General features: G+C 42.8%; 1 protein-coding gene across 1 annotated transcript in view; it reads left to right on the top strand.

Annotated features, from left to right (window-relative positions):
* The window catches only part of LOC138246855 (SUN domain-containing protein 3-like), a 73,486-nt gene that overhangs the window by 26,798 nt on the left and 25,820 nt on the right, over positions 1–20,868 (top strand). Inside the window, exons 3-5 of the mRNA XM_069201610.1 lie at positions 7,031–7,265; positions 10,297–10,444; positions 15,244–15,284. Coding sequence (XP_069057711.1) covers positions 7,031–7,265; positions 10,297–10,444; positions 15,244–15,284 — 424 coding nt within the window. The remainder of the gene's footprint in view (positions 1–7,030; positions 7,266–10,296; positions 10,445–15,243; positions 15,285–20,868) is intronic.

The following is a 20,868-nucleotide window of genomic DNA, read 5'->3' as shown; positions in this document are numbered from 1 at the left end:
TTAATAGCAGACTTGCTATTTATGTATGAAAAACGAGGCACAGTATTATAAAAACTACTAGAAATATTCACTGCCCCTGTTCAGTCAGCTTGGGGCCGGCGTCCGTGTTCCAACGAGAAAGGGAAGTTGACACACATCACTTCCCCCTCTCGTGGGATGTACACACACGTGAATTGCCCAATTGGGCTACGCACGCATGTCTCCTGGTGCACAAATGAACTCCACAACCCGGAAGACAGGCAAGTCGTGCGTGACCCTCCGGTCGCCTCACATCCCCGACGCTCTCACGCGCTGGGAACAAAACAGCCGCAATTTAGCAAAAGAAAGGAAAACTAGAAACCCAGGAACCTGGGCTTCTGATGTCGCCCAAAGAAAAAATGCTTGCACCACGCGTACAAAGCACGTGTCTTGCAAGCGAGAGCGGCGGTACTAGGAAAAAAGGAAAACCAGAATACGGGTGCAACAAGCACCCTAGCGCACGCAAGTAAGCAGAGCGCACGAGAAAGGAAAAAGCACAAAAGGTAACAAATTGTACAATAACATTTTCACATCTCAGTGTCCAAAAATAGAAACAAATGGGGAGGCACTTATCTGACTGCGGAGCAGCAAAGAAAGAGGACGTCAGTTGATGCCTCCCCATTTTATAGACTATGTTAGTCTGCTATTGGTGGTTATGGGAGGCGGGGTTCAAAGCCTCATTAATGTTTACTGTTTTTCATTGGCTGCTGTTTATTGATTAGTAAAGAATTGAGAAGCATAATCGGTCCTGACATAGAATTGCCGCCACACAGCACGCAGGCCCGTTCCTCATTTGTTTAACTTCCTGTCTGAACTTAAACCAGTAAAACAAAACTGGTGCATATGATAGGCAGCAGTTCTAGACAGAGCCGCCACATTTCTCTGAGAAAAATATTGGCAGTTTGTGTGTATTTTGGGTTTCTGTAAGGACCACAAGCTGTTAGTAGAAGAGACACTTATGTCACATCGTTTTTTCTTATACAATTCTGCTTCTATTGGCTTTAAAAGTATTTATAACTAGTTTAGGCGGCAATAACCTTTTAACGTGTTTTCATCTTGTATTTGTTACTTTCGTTTTATATTCTGAAGGGGAAAAAATACCCGATTTTAATGATTTTCCTGACTTGTTCTAACTTTTTTTTAATTAAAACACTGGTCAGGCCAGTAAAATACTAGACCTCATACATCGCAGTGATGGCTACACCATCTTTGGTGAGTAGACAATGAAAAGGTGGGACTACCACTGGGAAGCTAATTTTCAGTGAACAACAGGAATCCCTAATGGTGGCCATCTTGAAGGGTTGAATTAGGGTTGGTGGTAGGACATACATCACTATAGCACAGAAGCAAGTGGAAAACATTGATGAAAGTTTAGAAACCTAATGCTAGAGAACCTCAAACTGACTAATAAGAGAAAGAACGGACTTTGAATCAACACTAAAGGGCATCTATAGATAGAAACAAGGGGGAGTTTCATGTCTGCACAAGACGATCATCCATATACCGAGAGGGTATCTCTAATTTGATCACACCGCCGCCTCCCACCCCCCCTTAATTTTTACACGTGAAGCATCCCCCTCAAAGTCTAACTTAATAGAAATGCTAATAAAATAGATAGATATTAAATAAATAAATGGATACATTCCAGACACTCTGACACAACCACAGGTAAGTTTCACTACAGGTATCCACAAAAGGTACTAACCCAAAAAGCGGGAATATTAAAAAGAGAGCCTAACAATGATGACAAAGTGAAATGAGCACCTGAGAGATATGATTCTGAAGTCTGCCCTAAAGGACACACTAACAAGGGGAAGGAGTGCTCTGCCCTTCTTTCCTGATGAGCTTCTGGCTACAGAGGCAAGGAGAAGGCCTTTGTAGTTGTTCAAAGGAGAGCTCATTGAGGCTGACGTGCAAGCAGGAGTAGTCTTAAACCAGGCAAATTGAGCATCATATACAGTGCTTTAAATGGGCCGGTACTCACAGGTACTGAGTACCGGCAGTTCTTAATTATATCCCTTTAAGTACTGGCACTTCCCACCGTCAAGGAGAGTACCGGTACTCATGGCTCCTGATATCCTGTTTATTTCTAGTGATGCTGAGGCTGTCAAGGTGGAGCTTGTCGCCAGGACACCCTCCCAGCTAAAGCGCCAGCTGTAGTCCTGTGCTGAGCCCCTGCTGAACCGTTCAGCAGCAGCTCATTTGCATTATGTCTTAAATTGGCGGGTATTAAGAATATCACCTTCCCGCTGAGCTTGACAGAGCAGGCCCTGCTTTGTCAATTACATTCGCACCATCATGTGCATTAGTGCACACAGTGGATTCCAGGCTACCCGCTGAGAGCAGAAATGAAGGAAGCTGCAGGAGGTAAGGAGTTAAAAAGGTCTTTGATCCCCTGTGAGACATTTGTGTGAGGGTTTGACTGCTCGTGAGTGTTTACCTAATTGTGTGTGCATTTGTGTGGATGCGAAAGAGAGAGAGAGAGAATCCGGACACCCTTAGAGGATATTTTGAAGGAAGTGTGTGGATTGCTTTGTAGGTGTATGCGTGATTGATCGGACCTCTGTTTGAATGTGTGCGCACATGAGAATATATGAGTACTTAGGGCAATGCAAATAAATAAACCCAGTATGGCATCAAGAGACTGCACTAGTTGAACGAGTATTGGCAAAGCCATTAGGTGTGGTCTTAGTCAAGCTGGAACAATCGTTAATTCAAAAAGGAATATGGCAGTCATATGACACAAAAAAAGAAAACATGCTCCTATATGTGGTGACCACAAGATATGATAATGATACATTTAAATTAGAAACATAATTTACCATTGCATATGATTTAACAGTGCAGGTGCTCCCTATGAGGCAGGTGACTTAGAATTGGTTTGGAACCAGTTTTTAGGTTAATACACAGCACACAAAGGTATGATTCTCATTAGTGCAAGGACAAGCTGCTTTTAGCCTTTATTTACTGTAACCTGAAGACCTATTTTAAACACACATAATCACTGAAAAATGGATAAAAAATGGAAAGAAAAAAAAACATTGCGAAATTAGTGTTGGCCCACTAGCCTGGTATTGAGGTGCACTTTGTAAGGCAAATGTGCTCATTTAATCAGGAAAAACGCCATCACGCAGAGTGCAAGATAGCCAGTAACGTTCACAAGCTGACCCTTTACCCATGCTATCTGTTGTGGTGAGTGGAAGCAGATTTGGGAATGGTCGTTGAACAGACCAGTGGATGAAGAGGGTTGAGTAAAAGCCCCATACATATGTAATAATATTTTTTATTTATGCATGGATTTTATGTTTTAAGACTCATGAGATAGCTAAAGCTGTCTCTCACCATGCCTAAAAATGAACAGGGGTTGTTAAGGTGGGGTTCATTTTCAGGCAGGAGCTGAAGAAGGACAGATCTGTGACTTTTTTTGCAGCTATTTTTCTGTTGTCTTGAGTTAAGGTGATAGAGGATTATGGGCCACACATGTGTTAGTGGGGGGATCAGGGGACAGCAATGAAAAGACTCTAGCATGGCTGTGTTAAAGGGGCTGAGTAGGTTATGAGTTAAGGCTCCTGCTCTATGTAGTCATTGTACAAATCTTAAAGATAAGCAATGTATGAACTGGGCATTTTTTTCCAAGACATGTTAAGCCAGCAGATAGACTTGCAGAATCAGTCAGTTGTATCCACTGAGTTCTTTTCTTAGGCTGCCCTTTCTCTGTGGGCAACACACCTATGTTAAATTACTAATTTGAGTGTGCTGAGTTTCCTACAGTGTCAGAAAACACCACGGCTCAGTCAGTCTTGGTTATCTGAGGCCTCAAACATATTTCCATGTGTTACGTAGTATAGCTAGAACCAGGACCCTAGAAGTTCCTAGAAGATCGGTGGGTCCAAGCAGAGAGTAGAAGATGGTATGTATTCTATAGTGTGGTAGCAGGAATGCATGACTTGTAATACTGTTCAAAGTATTGATGGCATCTTGAGGCACAACCGAGCTGAGATAATAAAACTCCCATGTTGTTTCGAAGGATCTACCCTAGAATACTTACCTACTCACTTCCTGATCCCATATTAAGGATGAAAGAAGACCAGGTGAGATGAGCGTGCCTGACTGTGCCACCTCTGGGGTGGTGGATACAGGGCCCATAAAGAGGGATATTTGAGATGTTTGACAGCCCCCTTTGGAAGCCTAACAACGTTTGTAGTTGACTGGTTTCCATCGCTCCTAAAAACCATGAACTAGCACAGGTCACACCAATCTTTGCCTCTCCCCCGCTCCATTAACCTGTTGCAGACCCAATAAGATACAGTACTTGTCCATTATTCAGCAATGACTCAAATTAACTTCCTATACTACCACATCCAATATCCCACAGTGCTTAGATCACATAATGCTGGCCTACAGCACTATGCAGGCCGAACATCACCCACAGTGATAATCAATGTACACGGTTTTCAATTTGTCAAAGCCATTCTGAGGATTCTTTCACATGGTCTGATCTGGCCACTCCATATAAATAGAATAGGTTGCATGAAAATGCCTATTGAGTATAAGAGAAAATGAAGATTTAGCCCTTTAAATGAGGATCCCTTGAAAACTATGGTGCTAAAGGAGGGGCGGTGCCCAGGATTACATAGATGCTGTTTGGTATTACCTGGTTAAAGAGATAAATAGGAAAGCAGTAGTCTGAGAGTGGGCACATTGAAGCTGCTGTGCCTGGACCTCCCGCTCAATCTCCTTCCATATTGTAAAGATAGGTGGAGGACCATGACCACATACATTACAGCCCCCATTGTGTGCATGGTTCCATATTGGGAATACCTCAGTTTGTTTTAGAGCAATACATTACAATTTTATTTTCTGTTAGCTTCTTGAGAATGAAGGAAAAAAGTTGAGAAAGTTTGAATATACTTTTAAGCTAAAAGTCTCCCTCCTATTTCACAAGTTTTTGTATGTATGCCATTAGGCAGTAAGTGCCACTCTTCATGAGCTTATCCTGATCTTTTCGTAGTCTGTGTCCTCTCTGGAGAACAAGGCACTGAGCAAAGACATGAAATGGCAGAGGCAAGGTCAGACATAGCTGAACTAAGACCCCGCATCACCGGCGCAAGATAGTAAACTGGTGGTCCAATATCACTAAGTGATGGCCTATAACACAACAATGGCTCAAGATCAGACACAGTGTTGAATTGAGTGCACAGACTTCTTGCCAAAGACCACACAGCATAGGATAACGTCACTACGTGCAATGGGCTGCATACATTTTTAGTAGGTGAATAACTACGTGTTATGCCACATGTGCAGTGGAAATCTGCACATATGGGTAAATAGATACACTAACAAGGACAATCCAAGCTCCAAAGGAATACTCAACAGATTCAGCAGATGGGAGAAGTGTCCTTCTATCACGTCCCACCCTTAGCCCCACCCATAGCGCCACCCACTGGCCACACCCCTAGCTCAATCCGATGAGTACCTGCACCTATTTTTCCCATTTAAAGCATTGATGATATAGGAAAAAAATTATTTTGAAATGAAGACGCAGCTCTGAAATTGCTCACTTCTGTGGCTGGCAGAAGGTCAGTGGAGGAGCACAGAAGATCAACCATACCAGAGTCCAGCATAGAACTTAGGGGTAGGATATGAAAAGCTGGCAAGAGGACGAGAGGAAAATATTCCTAAAAATAAAAAAGCTCAGCCTGTAGCAGTGAGTCATGGTGAACTGGTGCATTTGTATTAAGTAGCTCATGAAGCTACTCTCGCCAGACTTTTATTACTTCAACTTGAGAGACCATCGTTCAATATGGCTGAGCAACAAGAGTCTACCTTTGTCCATGCTTGCCCATTGCCCATGTGAGGGCCTCTCTCTGCCCAATAGCCATCAAGTACTTCCCTGAAATACTACCAGTCCCACCAGACTCATGGAGGGGCAATGTTAGCCTTTTTACTCGGATCTGCTCTAACTTCTTTAATTTGAATGACCCTTCCAACCTTACCAACCCTTTTGACTCAACCTTAGTGCCTATATTTCCATCCTATAGAACTGAGAAATGGCTGGAGCTGCATTTGCCTAAACGTCCCAAATCAAAGGGATTTCGCCCCTAAAGAGATAAATCAGGAAGAGGGAGATGCAAACGTTGCTCAAACTTTGTAACTGTTTAGAAGGTACTCTACTGTTTCTCCAAATCATTGTGTTGACCTGCCTTCACTTCCCTACTATCAATTTGTCTCCTGCAAATGCAGACAACACTGCCCTAGACAAGGACATGATGCTTCAAGAGCATTCTATGAAAATGACATTATTTTGGCTTTTCAGACGGTTGATTTTCACCTGCATATGAGGTCATTAAGTGCTGTCTCCAGATCCTGGTGTCTGTAGTCCCTATGGAGCTAAACCATCCTAAATTCTGCCTCTGGGGTGCTGGCAGGACACAGCCACTCTCAATACAGCCAGCCTGTTTATTTCTTCATCCCTTAATAGACTTTTAATAGCACAGTCTACAAGAAACCCTTCATCACTAAAGTCATATCCAGTGGACTTATGCCATTCTAGGGTCACAGCTTTTTGACCAAAATATGGATCGCCATCTTCCACCTTTTGATTCTTAATTGTTTTAGCTCAACCACCACACAAGCTTTAAAAAAGTGCCTTTGATTGCTTTATTTGGCCTTTAAAAATATGACAATTTTTTCCGGATTATATTAACATGTGCAATTGATAGGCTGGGGAGAAGGGGTTTTATCTATAGCAGTTAACAAAAACTTAAATATGTGAATAAAGTCCAAACCAGGTGTAAAAAATTATGCTGTCTTGGCAATGAAAATATTTTGTTTTACTAGTCATGCAATTTCAAGGTTGTTTCAGGGGCACTGTTGTTAATGCCACATAATTTAGTGCAGCCTGCCGAGTATTATGGTTCCCTATGGCTAGACAACTCCAGTAGTTATTCTTTAGGCCAGTCCACCCTATGACTGTGCCTCTTGGATCAACCCGTGGCGTTTGTCTTCACAGGAGGAGAGGTTGGAAGCAGCAGCAGCAGCAGTGCTGAATCTCTTGCCCATGGAAGGGATGGCACCTCTGCCCCGAAAGCCTCCTTCTTCGGCTCCTTACGTGCTCTAGGGGACTCCGAACAGCTGCGGCAGAAGAAGTGGCTGCATCGGCATGCCCTGCTCTTCCTTCTTGTTATCAAGTTTCTGGTCACTGTTGTTGGCAGATGGTTTTGGAATTTATTTACCACATTGTTGAGGTAAGACAGTACTGTTCTTTGGTTTGTCAGGTTTGATGGGGCCGGGGGCAAAAATAATTGTGGGGCCTCTCCTTGTTTCCAGATCCAAGGTCCACGTCATAAATGAGAAGACAGATATCCTAGGGAAACAGAAAATAGCAGTATTGAGAGCCACTTTGTGAGGTTGCTGGATCAAGAAGGAACAGTTTAGGCATTCTGTTTTGTCATTCAATAACTTGTTACATCAGGAGACCACAGACTTAAAAAGCATGGAGCTTTAGGCAAAGAGCCACCTCTGCCCTTTACCTGTGATGGCCCTGTGAACATGTGGAACAAAAGAAGAGAGCAGAGAAACTGAGCCCACACAGTGGCATAGAAGCTGTGTCCTCACTTCTTCATCTCTGGCTCAGGGCATGAATGGCCTTCAAATCCAACGTACAGGTTTACATGCTCCTATTTACACAGTTCATGATACCATTTGTGTCATACACCTTCTACGCAGTAATCTTGCCTACCAGTGCTTTCCATCTCTTTAGAGACAGTTCTGGAGGCTCATTGCACTCCTGCTTTATGTCTTAGACTGCTGTGTGTACATGACTCTTTACAACCTGAGAAGCTGCACCCGTTGAGCCTGAGCGTTGACTGATGCTTCATTGAATTGGGATCCCGATGTTATGTTAGTGGATTTGTAGAGCACAGCTTATCACCCGCAAGGGTATCCCGGTACTAAGCAGGTAGCAACTGAGTCTAGCAGTGGTCTGTGGAGGGACTAGAGTGCTACTCGAAGAGACATTTCTTCGCCTTTTGGAATTCCATCAGTGAATTGAAGGTCCTAATGTGGAGGGGGAGGTTGTTCCAGGACTTTGCTGCGATGTAGGAAAGGCTCAACCACTGGCTCTGGTTGCACGGTGCTTGTGCGAGAGAGAGGCAGAGCAAAGGTGTCTGGTGGGTTGATAGAAGTAGAGGCGGTGCGTGAGGTATCATTCTCCTACTTTGTGCATCACATTTCTTTGCCATTTTTCTTGCTTTTGACTTTTTATCCCTTTTCCAGGAACCTTCCTTGAATCTCCAACTTAAGTTACCTTAAAGGGTCAGATGTTATTTCTAAAGACAGTGATTTGTATGGAATTTTTCCTATTTAGGATACTTTGTGCTTATTACATTATTATTTCCTTGAATTTAACTGTCTAGGCATTGGTAGTTTAGTTTGTTATTGTTTCAAGATGCACCATGTCATTGAAGTGTGCTTGAGTGCAGTGCTTAATTTGAGCTGGTGGTTTCAGTGACCATCACTTATTTTTGAGGGCCGGTACTTACTGTTCTGCCTCAAGCATTTACTGCGAGCAAAAGACACATATGAGAAACTTGAGGAAGAGAAAAACGTAAAAGCGTCACAAAAGTAGAAAGCAGAAAGCTGCAAGAGAAGCTGAAGAGGCAGGGAGTGGCTGCACATGGATTAAAGAGGCCTGAGATGGCTTCAGGATTACACAGCCTTAGTATTCCATGTTTGCACATTTAATTGCAGCCGCCGCATGTTTGCTTTTGGCACAGGCACGTTTTTCTTTACAAATGAAGCAATACTTGAGTGTTTGTTGGACCGGTGTCTTTAGAGAGAATCTACATATTCAGTCTAGTGCCATCAGCATAGCAAGGGTGACTCTTAACAGCTGTTATACTTCTGTCAGACTACCTTAGACTAATACAGCAGGAGAACAGCTGTGGTTCTTCTCACAAAGAACACCAACCCTTCTCTTATTGAGCATTTGCACGAGAACCTTGAAAATTTTCCAAACTTTGCTCTGATTTTACAGAAAGCCATGGATCATGAGAAAGAAACAATATCTTGATGCTTCGTGTATATCTATCTTACTTCAGTGGCCTCTATTCCACTCTCTTGGGTGCGTAAAATCGGTAAATTCAACTCAAGGCACTGGCATCGTTTGAGTGCTGCGAATCTGCCCTACTGAATAGGATATATTGCTATGATCTTGAAAAGCAATGATTATGTTCCATCTTCCCCAACTCTTAAAGATGATTTCAGTTTCTTCTCTATTCTATGATCACCAAGTTTCTTCTCCCTCTAATCTAGCCGATTTCTCCTACAAAGTAGCTAACCGGGTGACTCTGTTCTATCAGGGACACCATGCTCCACCCTAGGCATTCATTTAACAGCTAAATGCTTTGCGGAGTTATTGTCCTGCTATACCTTAATTCAATGAATTTGGACTAAAGTTCTAGATTCCAGTTGTTTGGAAAAGCAAAAATTTACTTGTTACAGCGTCTCTGATGATGGGGTCATCTGGTAGCCTACATGCAATGTCTTCTTCTGGTCCTATCCACTCCTATGCTGCTACTTAACACTTTCGTTTCATCCCTGTGTTAACAATTCCTTTTCCCATCCACCACAACCATGAGATCCTTTGTGTGGGCGCCCCCACCCCAAATCGGGTACTTAACTCCAAGTCCACAAGTTCAGCATTACAAGAATTTGTTTAGACTGAAATTGTAGCATTGATCTCAATGGTTAACATATTGGCCCTCATGGGGTTCCAAGTATATTGACCCCTTTACTTGTGATGGGCCTGTGAGCATGTGGAACAATGGGAGAGCATAGAGGCACAGAGCCCCCACATTTACATAGAATTTGTCTTCTCTACTCCATCAATATGACACAGGGCATTAATGGCCTTCAAGTCTGTGCTACCAAGGTACATGTTTACTAATCAGTTTTTACCAGTTAAACCTATGGTTTGCTAGATGCTCCTATATACACTGCACATGATAACATTTGTGCCATATACCAGGGTTTATCACCTCTGGATGGGGAACTCCTAGGGTGTACCCAACAGTTTCTGGAGAATTTACACTTTTCATTATCCTTTGACATTGATCACTGTTCTAATTATATATATGTATATATATATATATATATATATATATATATATATATATATATATATTATTTTTTTGTACATGACCTGGTGAAGCTTATTTAAGGCTGATATTGATGGAGCAAACGTTGTTTAATTAAATATAAGGCTTTTCCTGGCAGGTTTTTTTGGGACATGAGGACCGCATTCTTTCTACTACTGATCCTGGCTAGTTGGAGCTGGCCTGTTGATGTCCCGGCATTTGTTACTAAATTCCTGAATATTCATGAAGATGCCCTGATGAGAGTCGTCACCTTCAGCGAGTGGCAGGTGAGATCCTTTGCGTGGTGTGGGGCTAGATGGGGTAATGCTTGGGCTCGCTTACTAAATAAGAACAACTGAACACCTTGCAAAGTGTATTGTGGAGTCAATGGTAGCATGCAAAAGAAAACTCAAGAACATTTAAATGGGTTCTTTAACTGGATCACCAGCAGTGGTTAATTTGTAGAATAGTAAGTGAAGGGGTCAGAAGACTTTTTTAGGAGCCTTCAGTGTGTTCCACTGAATGCTGAGGTGTCTGAATACAAAGGCAGAGTAGTTAGGTGTGGTTAGTACAGTATTTGCTCAGTGTTTAGATGTGATTTATGTAGGCTAGTATCATGCAAAATGAAATTGATCTTGGAAACTCTTTGCAGTGTCTTATGTATGGCTGTTCAGAAGGGCTTTTCTATTTTCTTTGACTGGGTGGTTGGTTGTCCATTGCCTTCTGCAAATGCATCTTAATCTGGGTAGGAAATTAGAATGCAATGTATGCATGAGGATGTGGTATGTTTATGCCAGTTTTATGGTGGGAAAAGTGCTGGAATATAATAGATGCAATTTGAATAAAATGGCAGGGTGGTTCATGTGGCAGCCATAGTCCATGGCATCCAAGTGCAAAGGCATCAATTGAGACAGAGGCCCTGTAAAATATGAGAAGAGGCAGCATAGAGGTCACCATGCACAAAAGGGGTCTTGTGCCGATCATAATGAACATCATCAGATAACAGGTTGTCTAATCTAATGTTCAAGGCCATGGTAAAATCAAGATGATGGTTGCGTTACTAGGGGAGAATTATAACCAGGGCCATTGGAATTATGTTATTCTGCATCTGCAATGTTTTCGCATAATTAAGGGTTTATCACACATACCACATAATGCATTTGCCGCATAATTTGCAGATTACAGGTTAAACAGATCAGAAGTTACTTAAAAAACGCCACACATGGTGCTGTGAAGACGCAGATTCTTTGCAAAGGTTAAGCCGTTAAAGTTTAGTTGCTGGTTTCTCTTTTAGGAGTTAAACTGGTACTGAAAAGGTTAAACCTTTTCTCAGACAGATCTAAGATGTGTTAAAATAATAATATGGTGAAATACTGGCACAGAATGATGCACTATGTCAATAATTTTCATTTTCTTGTTGAACAATTTAGTCAATAATACAACATATTTTGGTCCTCCAGTGCTGCATAATTCCAGTTGCCGAATTACAACGAGCACAAAAAGGAGACCCTATTATCACTTTACACCTCTCTGATGGAGGTCAGTATGGAGCACTGACCTGAGTTCTAAAGGCTTCTTATGGACTCTGGTGCCCAGTACTAGTGGCCTGATCTCCTCTCTGGTAAGGACAGTTTGGTGGCACTTTAATCCAGGTTAACAAAGTGATGCACAATTAGAGCTGAGGCACTTTAATCTATACATCTAAAACCTATAGGTACGGATGAGTAGGGTGGATATTACTGTGATTCAAACTCCTAAAGAGAGTACACATTTTACCATAGACTGCAGTCATCACCAAAGACGCATCCAGAAAAATAGACCACAAACATACTGGAAGGCGATAGCCCATAAATCATAATGTATAATTAGAATATAGCACCTATTTACAAAGGGATTTTCTAGCAGGCATAAACTTATTTACAAGGACAGAGATGTCTCCCACAAGTGAAGAGATCTCTGCAGTCATAAATACAAATCTGTTGTTGGGAGATGGGTGTTCCAAAGCGTGGTAGTTTCTGAATCTCCACAAACATCTACATGGGTGGTCATTCCCAAACTTTTTATTGTCCTTGGACATGTTCAGATATACCCCAGTACAGTGCTGAACTAACTCCCATTCTAGCGTGGGAAGTGGAACAGAGCACCTCCACATTTGATGCCGATTTAGAGGAAAGGTTTTTGCCATGTCAAAAAATATTTCCTCCAGAGACAAAAATTTAAATTTGCACAAGAGATCTATTGCCCCTTTGTGGAGTTCTCTGCTATTGACAAATCTGCACAGTGGGAGTAGAAGCCCACGTGAACAGTCTCTTGACCTTCCCAGGAGTACACCTGGAAACCTGCATCTAGTCAGCTTTCCAGACATACGTCTGGGAATGTTGGAGAATTGAAATAGCCATGGAAGAACTTTTGTGTGAATAAGGCCCACTGTTTTTGAAGGACACGTGGGCTGCCAAGATGGTGCCATAGTGAACTTTGACAACAAAGGATGGACCAGATCTGAGGGCAACCTGACCACTCTGGCATGCAATGTTTCATATTTAGGCATGTGATCCACCCAATGGGTTCCAGTAGCAAATCTTGGTGGTGAATATGATGGGGGTTGATGCCCTCTGTCCCCATAGAACAAAGCTATGAGGAGCCTGAGCAAGGAACAGGCTACAGAAGCACAAACCCTTTGGGCAGCCTAGTCTTCCAAGGCTGCGTGCCAAAGCTGGAGGAGTTTCTCTGGCACTAACGTGTGCATGGATAGAGGCAAATAACAATTTCACTCTGTTTTAGCAAGGGAGGTCCTGAAGTGACACTATGAGCTGGAAATTGGTCTATGCCAGTCAGGAACAGTCCACGCACAATAGTGAGATGAGAAATGATAAGAAGGTCAGTTCAGCCACTTGAAAAGAGACCATCATCTTGAAGTCAGGCACCTCACCAGGGTTGTGGATGTGAATCACGAAGTGAGTGGATTCCAATATTGACATCATGATGGGAATGCAGTGCAGAAAAGGAATAAAATCAGAATGGGCTCAGAGGAAGCAAAACAATAGAAATGAAACACTTGGGCAACCACCCATATCTCACCAGAGCAGAACGAGGGCAGGAGATAGGGAACTCTGATCCCCCACTCTCTTTGTGACTGATTTTTGCTGTGTTAACCACTTTGCTTAATTGGACAAAGCATTTGCAGGGGGGTACCCTACAGGAAAAGGGCTGCTAGTGCCGAGATGTAAGATTAAGGAGCTTGATGACTGAGGCAAGGGACAAGACCACAAGGTAAATGTGATAGATAAGTAAATGACTATCCTGCAACAGCAATTTTAAGCTTGCCAAAAGAGGGTAGGATGTGACAACCCTTGATCATCCGCTGTTCAATGTACTCTGGTGTATCTGGTTTTAAAAATGGAGAAGATCCTCCTTTAGGTCAAAAGATGCTAACGGACCAAGTCAAATGAGGGGAGAGGCACCACATAAGTTTTGTAACATCTCTGACAATGAAGAGAGAAATTTTACCCTGGATGCAGTGAAAGCCAAGCAAGAACACACCTTTCGTGGGCACAAAATACAAATTTTTACACCAAAGAAAAGAGAGTTGACCAACATCAAGAAGCATTTTCGCAAACTAGGGAGGTGGGTATTTTACTCGTACCTGAGCACTCAGAAGTGAGTGGCAAAACATGCCCTTTGACTCTGGGATGGCAGATGCTGTCCAAACTATGGTATCTGAAAAAAAGGAAGGAGGCCAAGGCACCTGAGCTTGCGCCTTAGATTACGCTTTTGTCCACCACAATGATATTGAGGTGTTCAAGTGAAGGGTAAGAACACTTGAGTGAGGAAAAGAGTATTATTGCTGGGCACAGAACATGGTGAATGGGACGCACAGTGTGATTCTTTACCCTGGGTGACTTAATTAGGAGAAGAGGACTGCATCCATAACTGTTTCTGTGATTGAACCCACAGCACCACTAAAGGGCTCGCATGAGTGGCCTCTAAATTCTGATGGGCTGGCAATGCTAGTGAAGGACTCCAAAGGAATTATGAGATCCGTGGGAGCACCGTGGATCTGTTTAGTTTCAAGCCAAAACCTGGAAATACCATGGAGGAATGTGGAATAACTAGGGAATATGATCTATATTACTGATTCACCCAGGAATTCCTTATTTCCTAGAAGAACCTCAGTGTTCCATCTGTAGTCTATGTTATCCCCCCCCCTCCACCCCAGTTAGCATTATCCCCAGCGATGGTAACTCCAGGAGGCAGGGAGGACTTAATGGGGTCAAATCCAGGGGCCTCATGATGAAAGCCTAAATGGTACATACATGTTTCTGCTTAAATTGTTTTACTGGAAGCCATTCTGATTGTATGGTAATTGTTCTTATTTTTAACAATACCTTAGAGGTATGTTAAAATAAAGAATAGTGCAAGTCTCGAACAGCAGAAGGAATGGAAACAACCCTAGTATATGAGTTTAAGGAGGAGAGGAAAGAGGTTAGTGAAATGGAAAGATACTAAAAATCAAGAGCATAGTTTGAGGGGATCTGTTGTCTCTGTGTCATAAGATATGGGAGCAGTGGGGGGGGGAGGTCAAGGATATGTCAGGCATCCTTCATCTCTTACCCACTGGTGCAGTTATTATTCCTACTGAGGCTGCTCCCTTTCTAGGCTTAGGAGTGATCAGACCGCTGGAGTTTCTCAAGTCTAAGCCAGTGTTTGTAAAACAAACACAAAGTCTATTGCTATTCCTCCTCCATCTTGCTTTTTGGCGTTTACACCTTACTGTGGCCATAAAGGTAGCCCTGCTCGCCGCGACCTGAAGACCTTGCTTTGGCTTGAGTGGAGTAATTCTGTACATCCTCTATATGTACTTACCTTTTGATATTTTGGTCCTTGATATTTTGTACACAACATTCTGATATCACTGGTTCTTTGCCTGCTGTTCAGTAGTATAACCTGATCACGTCTCAATTGTTGCTGCAAACACCCTGATCTCCACAGCCTCATCTTGAGGACTTTTGTTTACATTCTTCCCTGTCCTTAATGTCCTGATTTCTCAGGCTCTTCACTGATACTGACTTGTCTGTTTCTGTTTCAGGAGGAGGCGCAGCGGTGCCATAGCAGTCTGGAATCTCTGAAGTAAGTGGAGAACTTTGAATTCTGGAAGGTTGTAGGGGGTCAAACCTGATCTGGCCTCTCATTTATTTTGATTGGCCCATTTACCAAATTCATAGTCTCTGTTTATGATGCTGTACACAGGAGTCTGGTAGCAAGACTGAGGAACATGAGCTACAGTTGGGCATGGTAGAATATATATGTCCATTGATTACATGCACATCATCTTCATGCTTGGCCACAGTGCAGATAATTATAAAGCATTCTTATGAATGACATTTGGATGACATCAATGAATATGCTTTACATATATTTTACATAGTTATGAGCTGTGTATGTTGAGCTCAGGCATTTACATTCTATGTTGCTTCTTCCCCAAATGTTTCAGTTGACCTCATGCTTCCTTCAGTAATTTTAACTGCATTATTTATTCATGGAGGGAGTGCATCCATCATGGAACAATGGATGTTAAATGGTTTCTGTACATAATATTCTGAAGCAGGCTGGAATTTCTATTGCATAGAATGCATGTTTTAACTTAAGGTTTTAGCATGAATTGACTTTTTCAATTATGAGCATCATTGTCCATATGCGTACTTCCTCTTCTTATTTACTTACTTCTCTTGGTTTTCTTCTTACAATAATAATATGTATCATTTTGTTCTTGGACGTCCGAGGCGTCCCTCTTTTTTGAGGTTAGCCTCTCCTCCAACATCAGATTTAATGATATTTCATAAAAAGGTGGTGTAACATTAGTCCTCTTCAAATAGATTATCTAGTCATGTACCATACGTGTGGCTCTTAAATTGTAGTTTCATCTACCTAATGTAGTTTAATAGATGATAATGTCTCCCAATAGCGAAAAAATAAATAGAAAATTGTTTAAAAATGAACGCCAATAAACATTTACAGAACTTTATTATTAATATTCGTTACATGTACATAAATAGAAACTTTAGCTTTTTGTCGTTTGTGTTTGATATTTATTTCACTTTCAGCCGTGTGTTTGTAAGGCTCTCTGTCCTGTGCTCCATTCACTTGAATGACTGAGTGACACATTTCATAGACATGGCGACCAAATGCAACAGTATTTAAATATTTGCTTGTAAAAAATGCCAATGATGGATGTGTGCAAATCCGTAAAAAGGTATTGGTGCACGTCTTTTTTTTGTTTTTATATTTTTCCTGTTCTGAACCGTAGAGGTGGGCGAGCTAACAAATTAACAGGGAGAGCCAAGCCAGAGCCAAGGTTAGGGTCTGACTGGGCTCTAAAAGCAGTGGTTAATTTGTAAACCACTTCTCAGGAGACCACTAGAGCGTGCATCATCCTTTGCCCCTGCCAGCTCTGCCAATTACAGTACCAACAAAACTGCTAACCAACACACTCCAACAAGTGTGACAATTAATACTATTCAAGGCCCCCAAAGCTGTAAGAATGGCTTGGGTGGCATGTATCAGTAATTGTTTATGTATAATAAACTAATAAACAGTTGTTGTTGTGCTCATACCTAAACTTGGGAGAGTGTGCCCCCTTGTGGCAAACTGTCACAAGATCCTGTGGTAAAAATGAAGTGTTGGTGCCGAGCACTGGAAACCACCTGCTCAAATTGAGCACTGTCTGAAACCCGAGCAAGAGCCGAGCCCTGAAAATAGTCGGCATCTAAATCATGCAGCAAACATCATATGAAAAATTGTATTTCTTTAAAATGCTGAAGTTCCACATTCAGTTCTAGGATACCTTCCCAGGTGGTAGCGCACTCTACAAATCTGCATAATATAACATAACCTTAATGCATCAGATTATTTTTGTATAGTGCACACCCTGAACTCATGCATATGAACATGCTCTCATATGTGATAAGGAATAAAAAGGACGCTCTATAAAATAAAATATTTGCATAGGATCACACAATTTGTTCAAGTGGGAAACCAGGAACGGTACCGGGTTTTTTGGTTTCACATTATACATTTCACCCGCTAGGTGACTACCTACTTCTTTCCCTTTTGACACCCAAGGTTTATCCTTTGCATGTAATTCTTGGTGCATGATGGTAGAGCGTGGGAGACGGGTGGAAGCCACATTAAAGCTCGGCTCATTTTGGGCTTGAGATTCCCAGAGTACCTCGAGCTGAGCCACAGCCAGGCCAGCATTAAGTAGTTCACCTCCCTCTATTAAACAGCCTACCTCATGAAACTAGAGCACATTATGAAATTAGCAAAATATGAGTTGGTGGAAAAATGGCTGTGCACATCCGTAGGAGGGGTGTGGCTTGTATTAGTGCAACAGGTAAAGTGACAAAAGGTCCCAGAGGCTGGAGGGTCCCACCAAACCCTGATTATTCCTGTATTTTACGATTCAGACAGCAGCCAAATGGTCCATTTCCTTGTATGCAATAGGGCTCACGACACAATGGTTAGTCCACTAGTCGGCACAGCTATGCACCTCTTTTTATGCGATTTCACTTTCTAAAACATACATTTAACTCTGAATTTCTCTGAGGCATTGCGCGTGTTGTAGACAGCACAGCTCTGGAAGAGTGAGCCCCTAAAGCTTCTGGGCCTTGAAGCCACTTCACCTTCTGCATCAATAGAAGGTACATCCCAGCTACAGACGTGCACAGCCAGGTTTCATATTTTGCTAAATTCAGGAGGTAAAGCAATGCTGTTCACTAGAGCTGGGCGAGCTATTTAATGCCGGTCTAGCTGAGACTGAGCAATGATTTCCTCTTTGTTTCCGGGCTCTGTTGGCTGCATCACTAATTCAGATAAATTCAAAATTAAAAGTGGGTGCTTTAAAAAGTGCTGTTGCCTAAACATAGGCACACAAGCCTGGTGGTTGTAGAAATTGTCCACATAAAAACTAAGTTGAAGATAGGGTTCATGTTAATTGACCACACAAACAATGCCTTGTACGCTAATTTTTCACAGATTTTCTTTCTCACACAAAGACGGGCTTTTGTTTCCTACTACCCACTTTTTAAATTTCTTTGAACAGCTGCTACTGCTCGAAGAGCCAGGTCTTGAGGTGTTTTCTGAAGGTGGGCAGGTCCTGGATCTGTCTTAGGTCAGACGGGAGGGTGTTCCAGGTCTTGGCGGCGAGGTAAGAGAAAGATCTGCCGCCGTAGGATCTGCGCCGGATGCGGGGGATGGAGGCGAGGGCGAGGTTGGTGGAGCGGAGTTGCTGGGTGGGGGTGTAGAAGCGGAGTCTGCTGTTCAGGTAGGTTGGTCCGGTGTTGTGAAGTGCTTTGTGTGCGTGGGTGAGGAGCTTGAAGGTGATCCTCTTGTTGACGGAGATCCAGTGTAGGTTTCTTAGGTTGGGGGGGGGAATAGGGGGGGTGATGTGGCTGTGGCGATGGATGTTGAGGACGAGTCGGGCGGAGGCGTTGCAGGTGTTTGGACAGGATGCCTGCGTAGAGTACGTTGCCGTAGTCGAGCCTGCTGCTGACGAGGGCCTGAGTTACTGTTTTTCTTGTTTCGGTTGGGATCCATTTGTAGATTCTGCAAAGCATGCGGAGGGTGTTGTAACAGGAAGAGGAGATGGCGTTGACTTGTTTTGACATGGAGAGGGATGAGTCGAGGATGAAGCCGAGGTTTTGTGCGTGGTTGGTTGGTATTGGTGGGGTGCCCAGCAAGGCTGGCCACCATGAGTCGTCCCAAGCGGAGGGGGTGGGCCCAAGGATGAGAACCTCTGTTTTGTCCGAGTTCAATTTCTATGAATTCCTGCTCTCATCTTATCACACTTATCTACTCATCACTCTTATGTCATGTCTCTATCAAACTATCCTCCATTCTCACTCTGACTCATCCCAAATCCCTTCTACCACTTTCATCTCCTAAATATCTCTGCCTAAGCTCTTCCCTCCACCTCCACATCTAACTCACCAAACCTCACTCTACCTCTGTGACCTCCCACACAACCCTACTAAATTCTCCTGCATTCATCTCACCCTGCTACTATGCTCTCTCTAACTCTTCCACATACTCTTCCTCCTCCGCCCCCCTTTATTCATCCCAAGCCTTTGGGTTGAGTAAATGAAGGATATACTCCCAATTAACACTTCTGGATTTCTTTCCTCCTCCACCCCTCCATTACTCCAGTCAATCTAACTAACAAACTCTCATATCCACGGCTCAAATTAACTCATAATAATACTAAAACTGTACTCATTATTAAACGATACTAATCCATCACTAATTCTTGTTGGGTTCCGGAGTAGCGTGCTACTCATCGAAAAGCGCTTTGACGCCTCTTCAGGGGTAGTAAGCGCTATATAAATACGATTACAATAAAATACAATACACAGCAGGGACACGAGCAATAGCACACCTTTCTGATACGGCTCTGTTAGCTGCAATCAGATGTCGCTTTACATAAGAAAAAGTGGTTGTTTTGCTAATAAATTTGTCGTCATTTAACAAATCTGTAGGAATTTTTTGACAAAAAAAGCATTTCCCTTCTTGTAGGATCTTTGAATGTTTCCTTCAGAGGTATAAAGGTACCTCGAAGATGCCATTTTGTATGGGTGAGGAAGGTTGTTTTTTATTGCCCTGCAGCCCAGCCTCACATTATAAGCTCTTTGTACCCCTCCTTGCATGCCACCACACTGTGTCAATGGACACGGCTGGTTTGTAAGGTTGAGTGCGCAAGCGCTTTGACGTGTTGTAAGCTATCTGTGGGCTTTTAACCACACCCACTCCACGCCCATTACTATCACTCGTTCCTAGGCTTGCCTTTCAAAAATCCTTTATCATTGGTAAATGCTTTACATTTGTCCCTCCTTGGGGTGATTTTGTTACCGCATTGGCCATCGATCCTGTTACATGGATAATTGCCACATCTGCCGATACGTTTGACTGCAAGCAAACTTCTTTTCTTTTGTGTCTCTCCTTCGCGCTCAAGCTCATGGCAGCTGTGGCGCTTTGAATCTGCTCGCTTATGTCAACTGTTTTACTTTTCATTTTTAGTTTATGTGGCAAGAACAGTGCAGTTAGAAATTTACAATGCTAATAGCTCTACCTCGAGCAAACACAAGACCCACTGCATTGCAAATGCTTGTTTTTCTGTTCCCAATTCATCTTTCCCTTTCATCATCTGCCCTCTGCTATCCTGAACCATTGCATAGGCCATTCCTGCCAACTGTCACACACCATGGCTGGAACTGTGTGTGGGGAGTTCTTCATTTGTGTTTTTTTCTGTGTCCCCTGTTCCCACGACCTGCACCATCCAAATACGCTCCCCTTAACCATTACTGCACATTGCAGCTGCCATCTTGTGTTGGTAATCAAAGGTGATTCTTTCTGTGGTTACCACTGCCTCCCACATGACCACTGACAACTTTACAACCCAACCGGCCATGGCCACCTTATCAACTGTCTTTGGTTGCCTTCAGGCCATTTCTGTATTTGTGTCATATCTAGCTTATGAGTAGGGATCAAGGCTGGTGACTTTTTCAACAACTATCTTTTCCTTGCCACATGCTAGCTGCTGTCGCTTCTCATCCATCCTCCCCCTCCTGTCTCTCTATTCTAAGTAGTTCTTACTCCCGAAGGTCACTGGCAGAATGTGTGGGTGCACCCATCTTCTCAGTTGAAAGCTCAGCCTTTTGCA

This window comes from Pleurodeles waltl, chromosome 7 (genome assembly GCF_031143425.1).
Source record: "Pleurodeles waltl isolate 20211129_DDA chromosome 7, aPleWal1.hap1.20221129, whole genome shotgun sequence".
NCBI classification, from domain to species: domain Eukaryota; kingdom Metazoa; phylum Chordata; class Amphibia; order Caudata; family Salamandridae; genus Pleurodeles; species Pleurodeles waltl.
The sequence above is the reverse complement of the archived record's forward strand: the minus strand, read 5'-3'. Positions and strand labels throughout refer to the sequence as shown.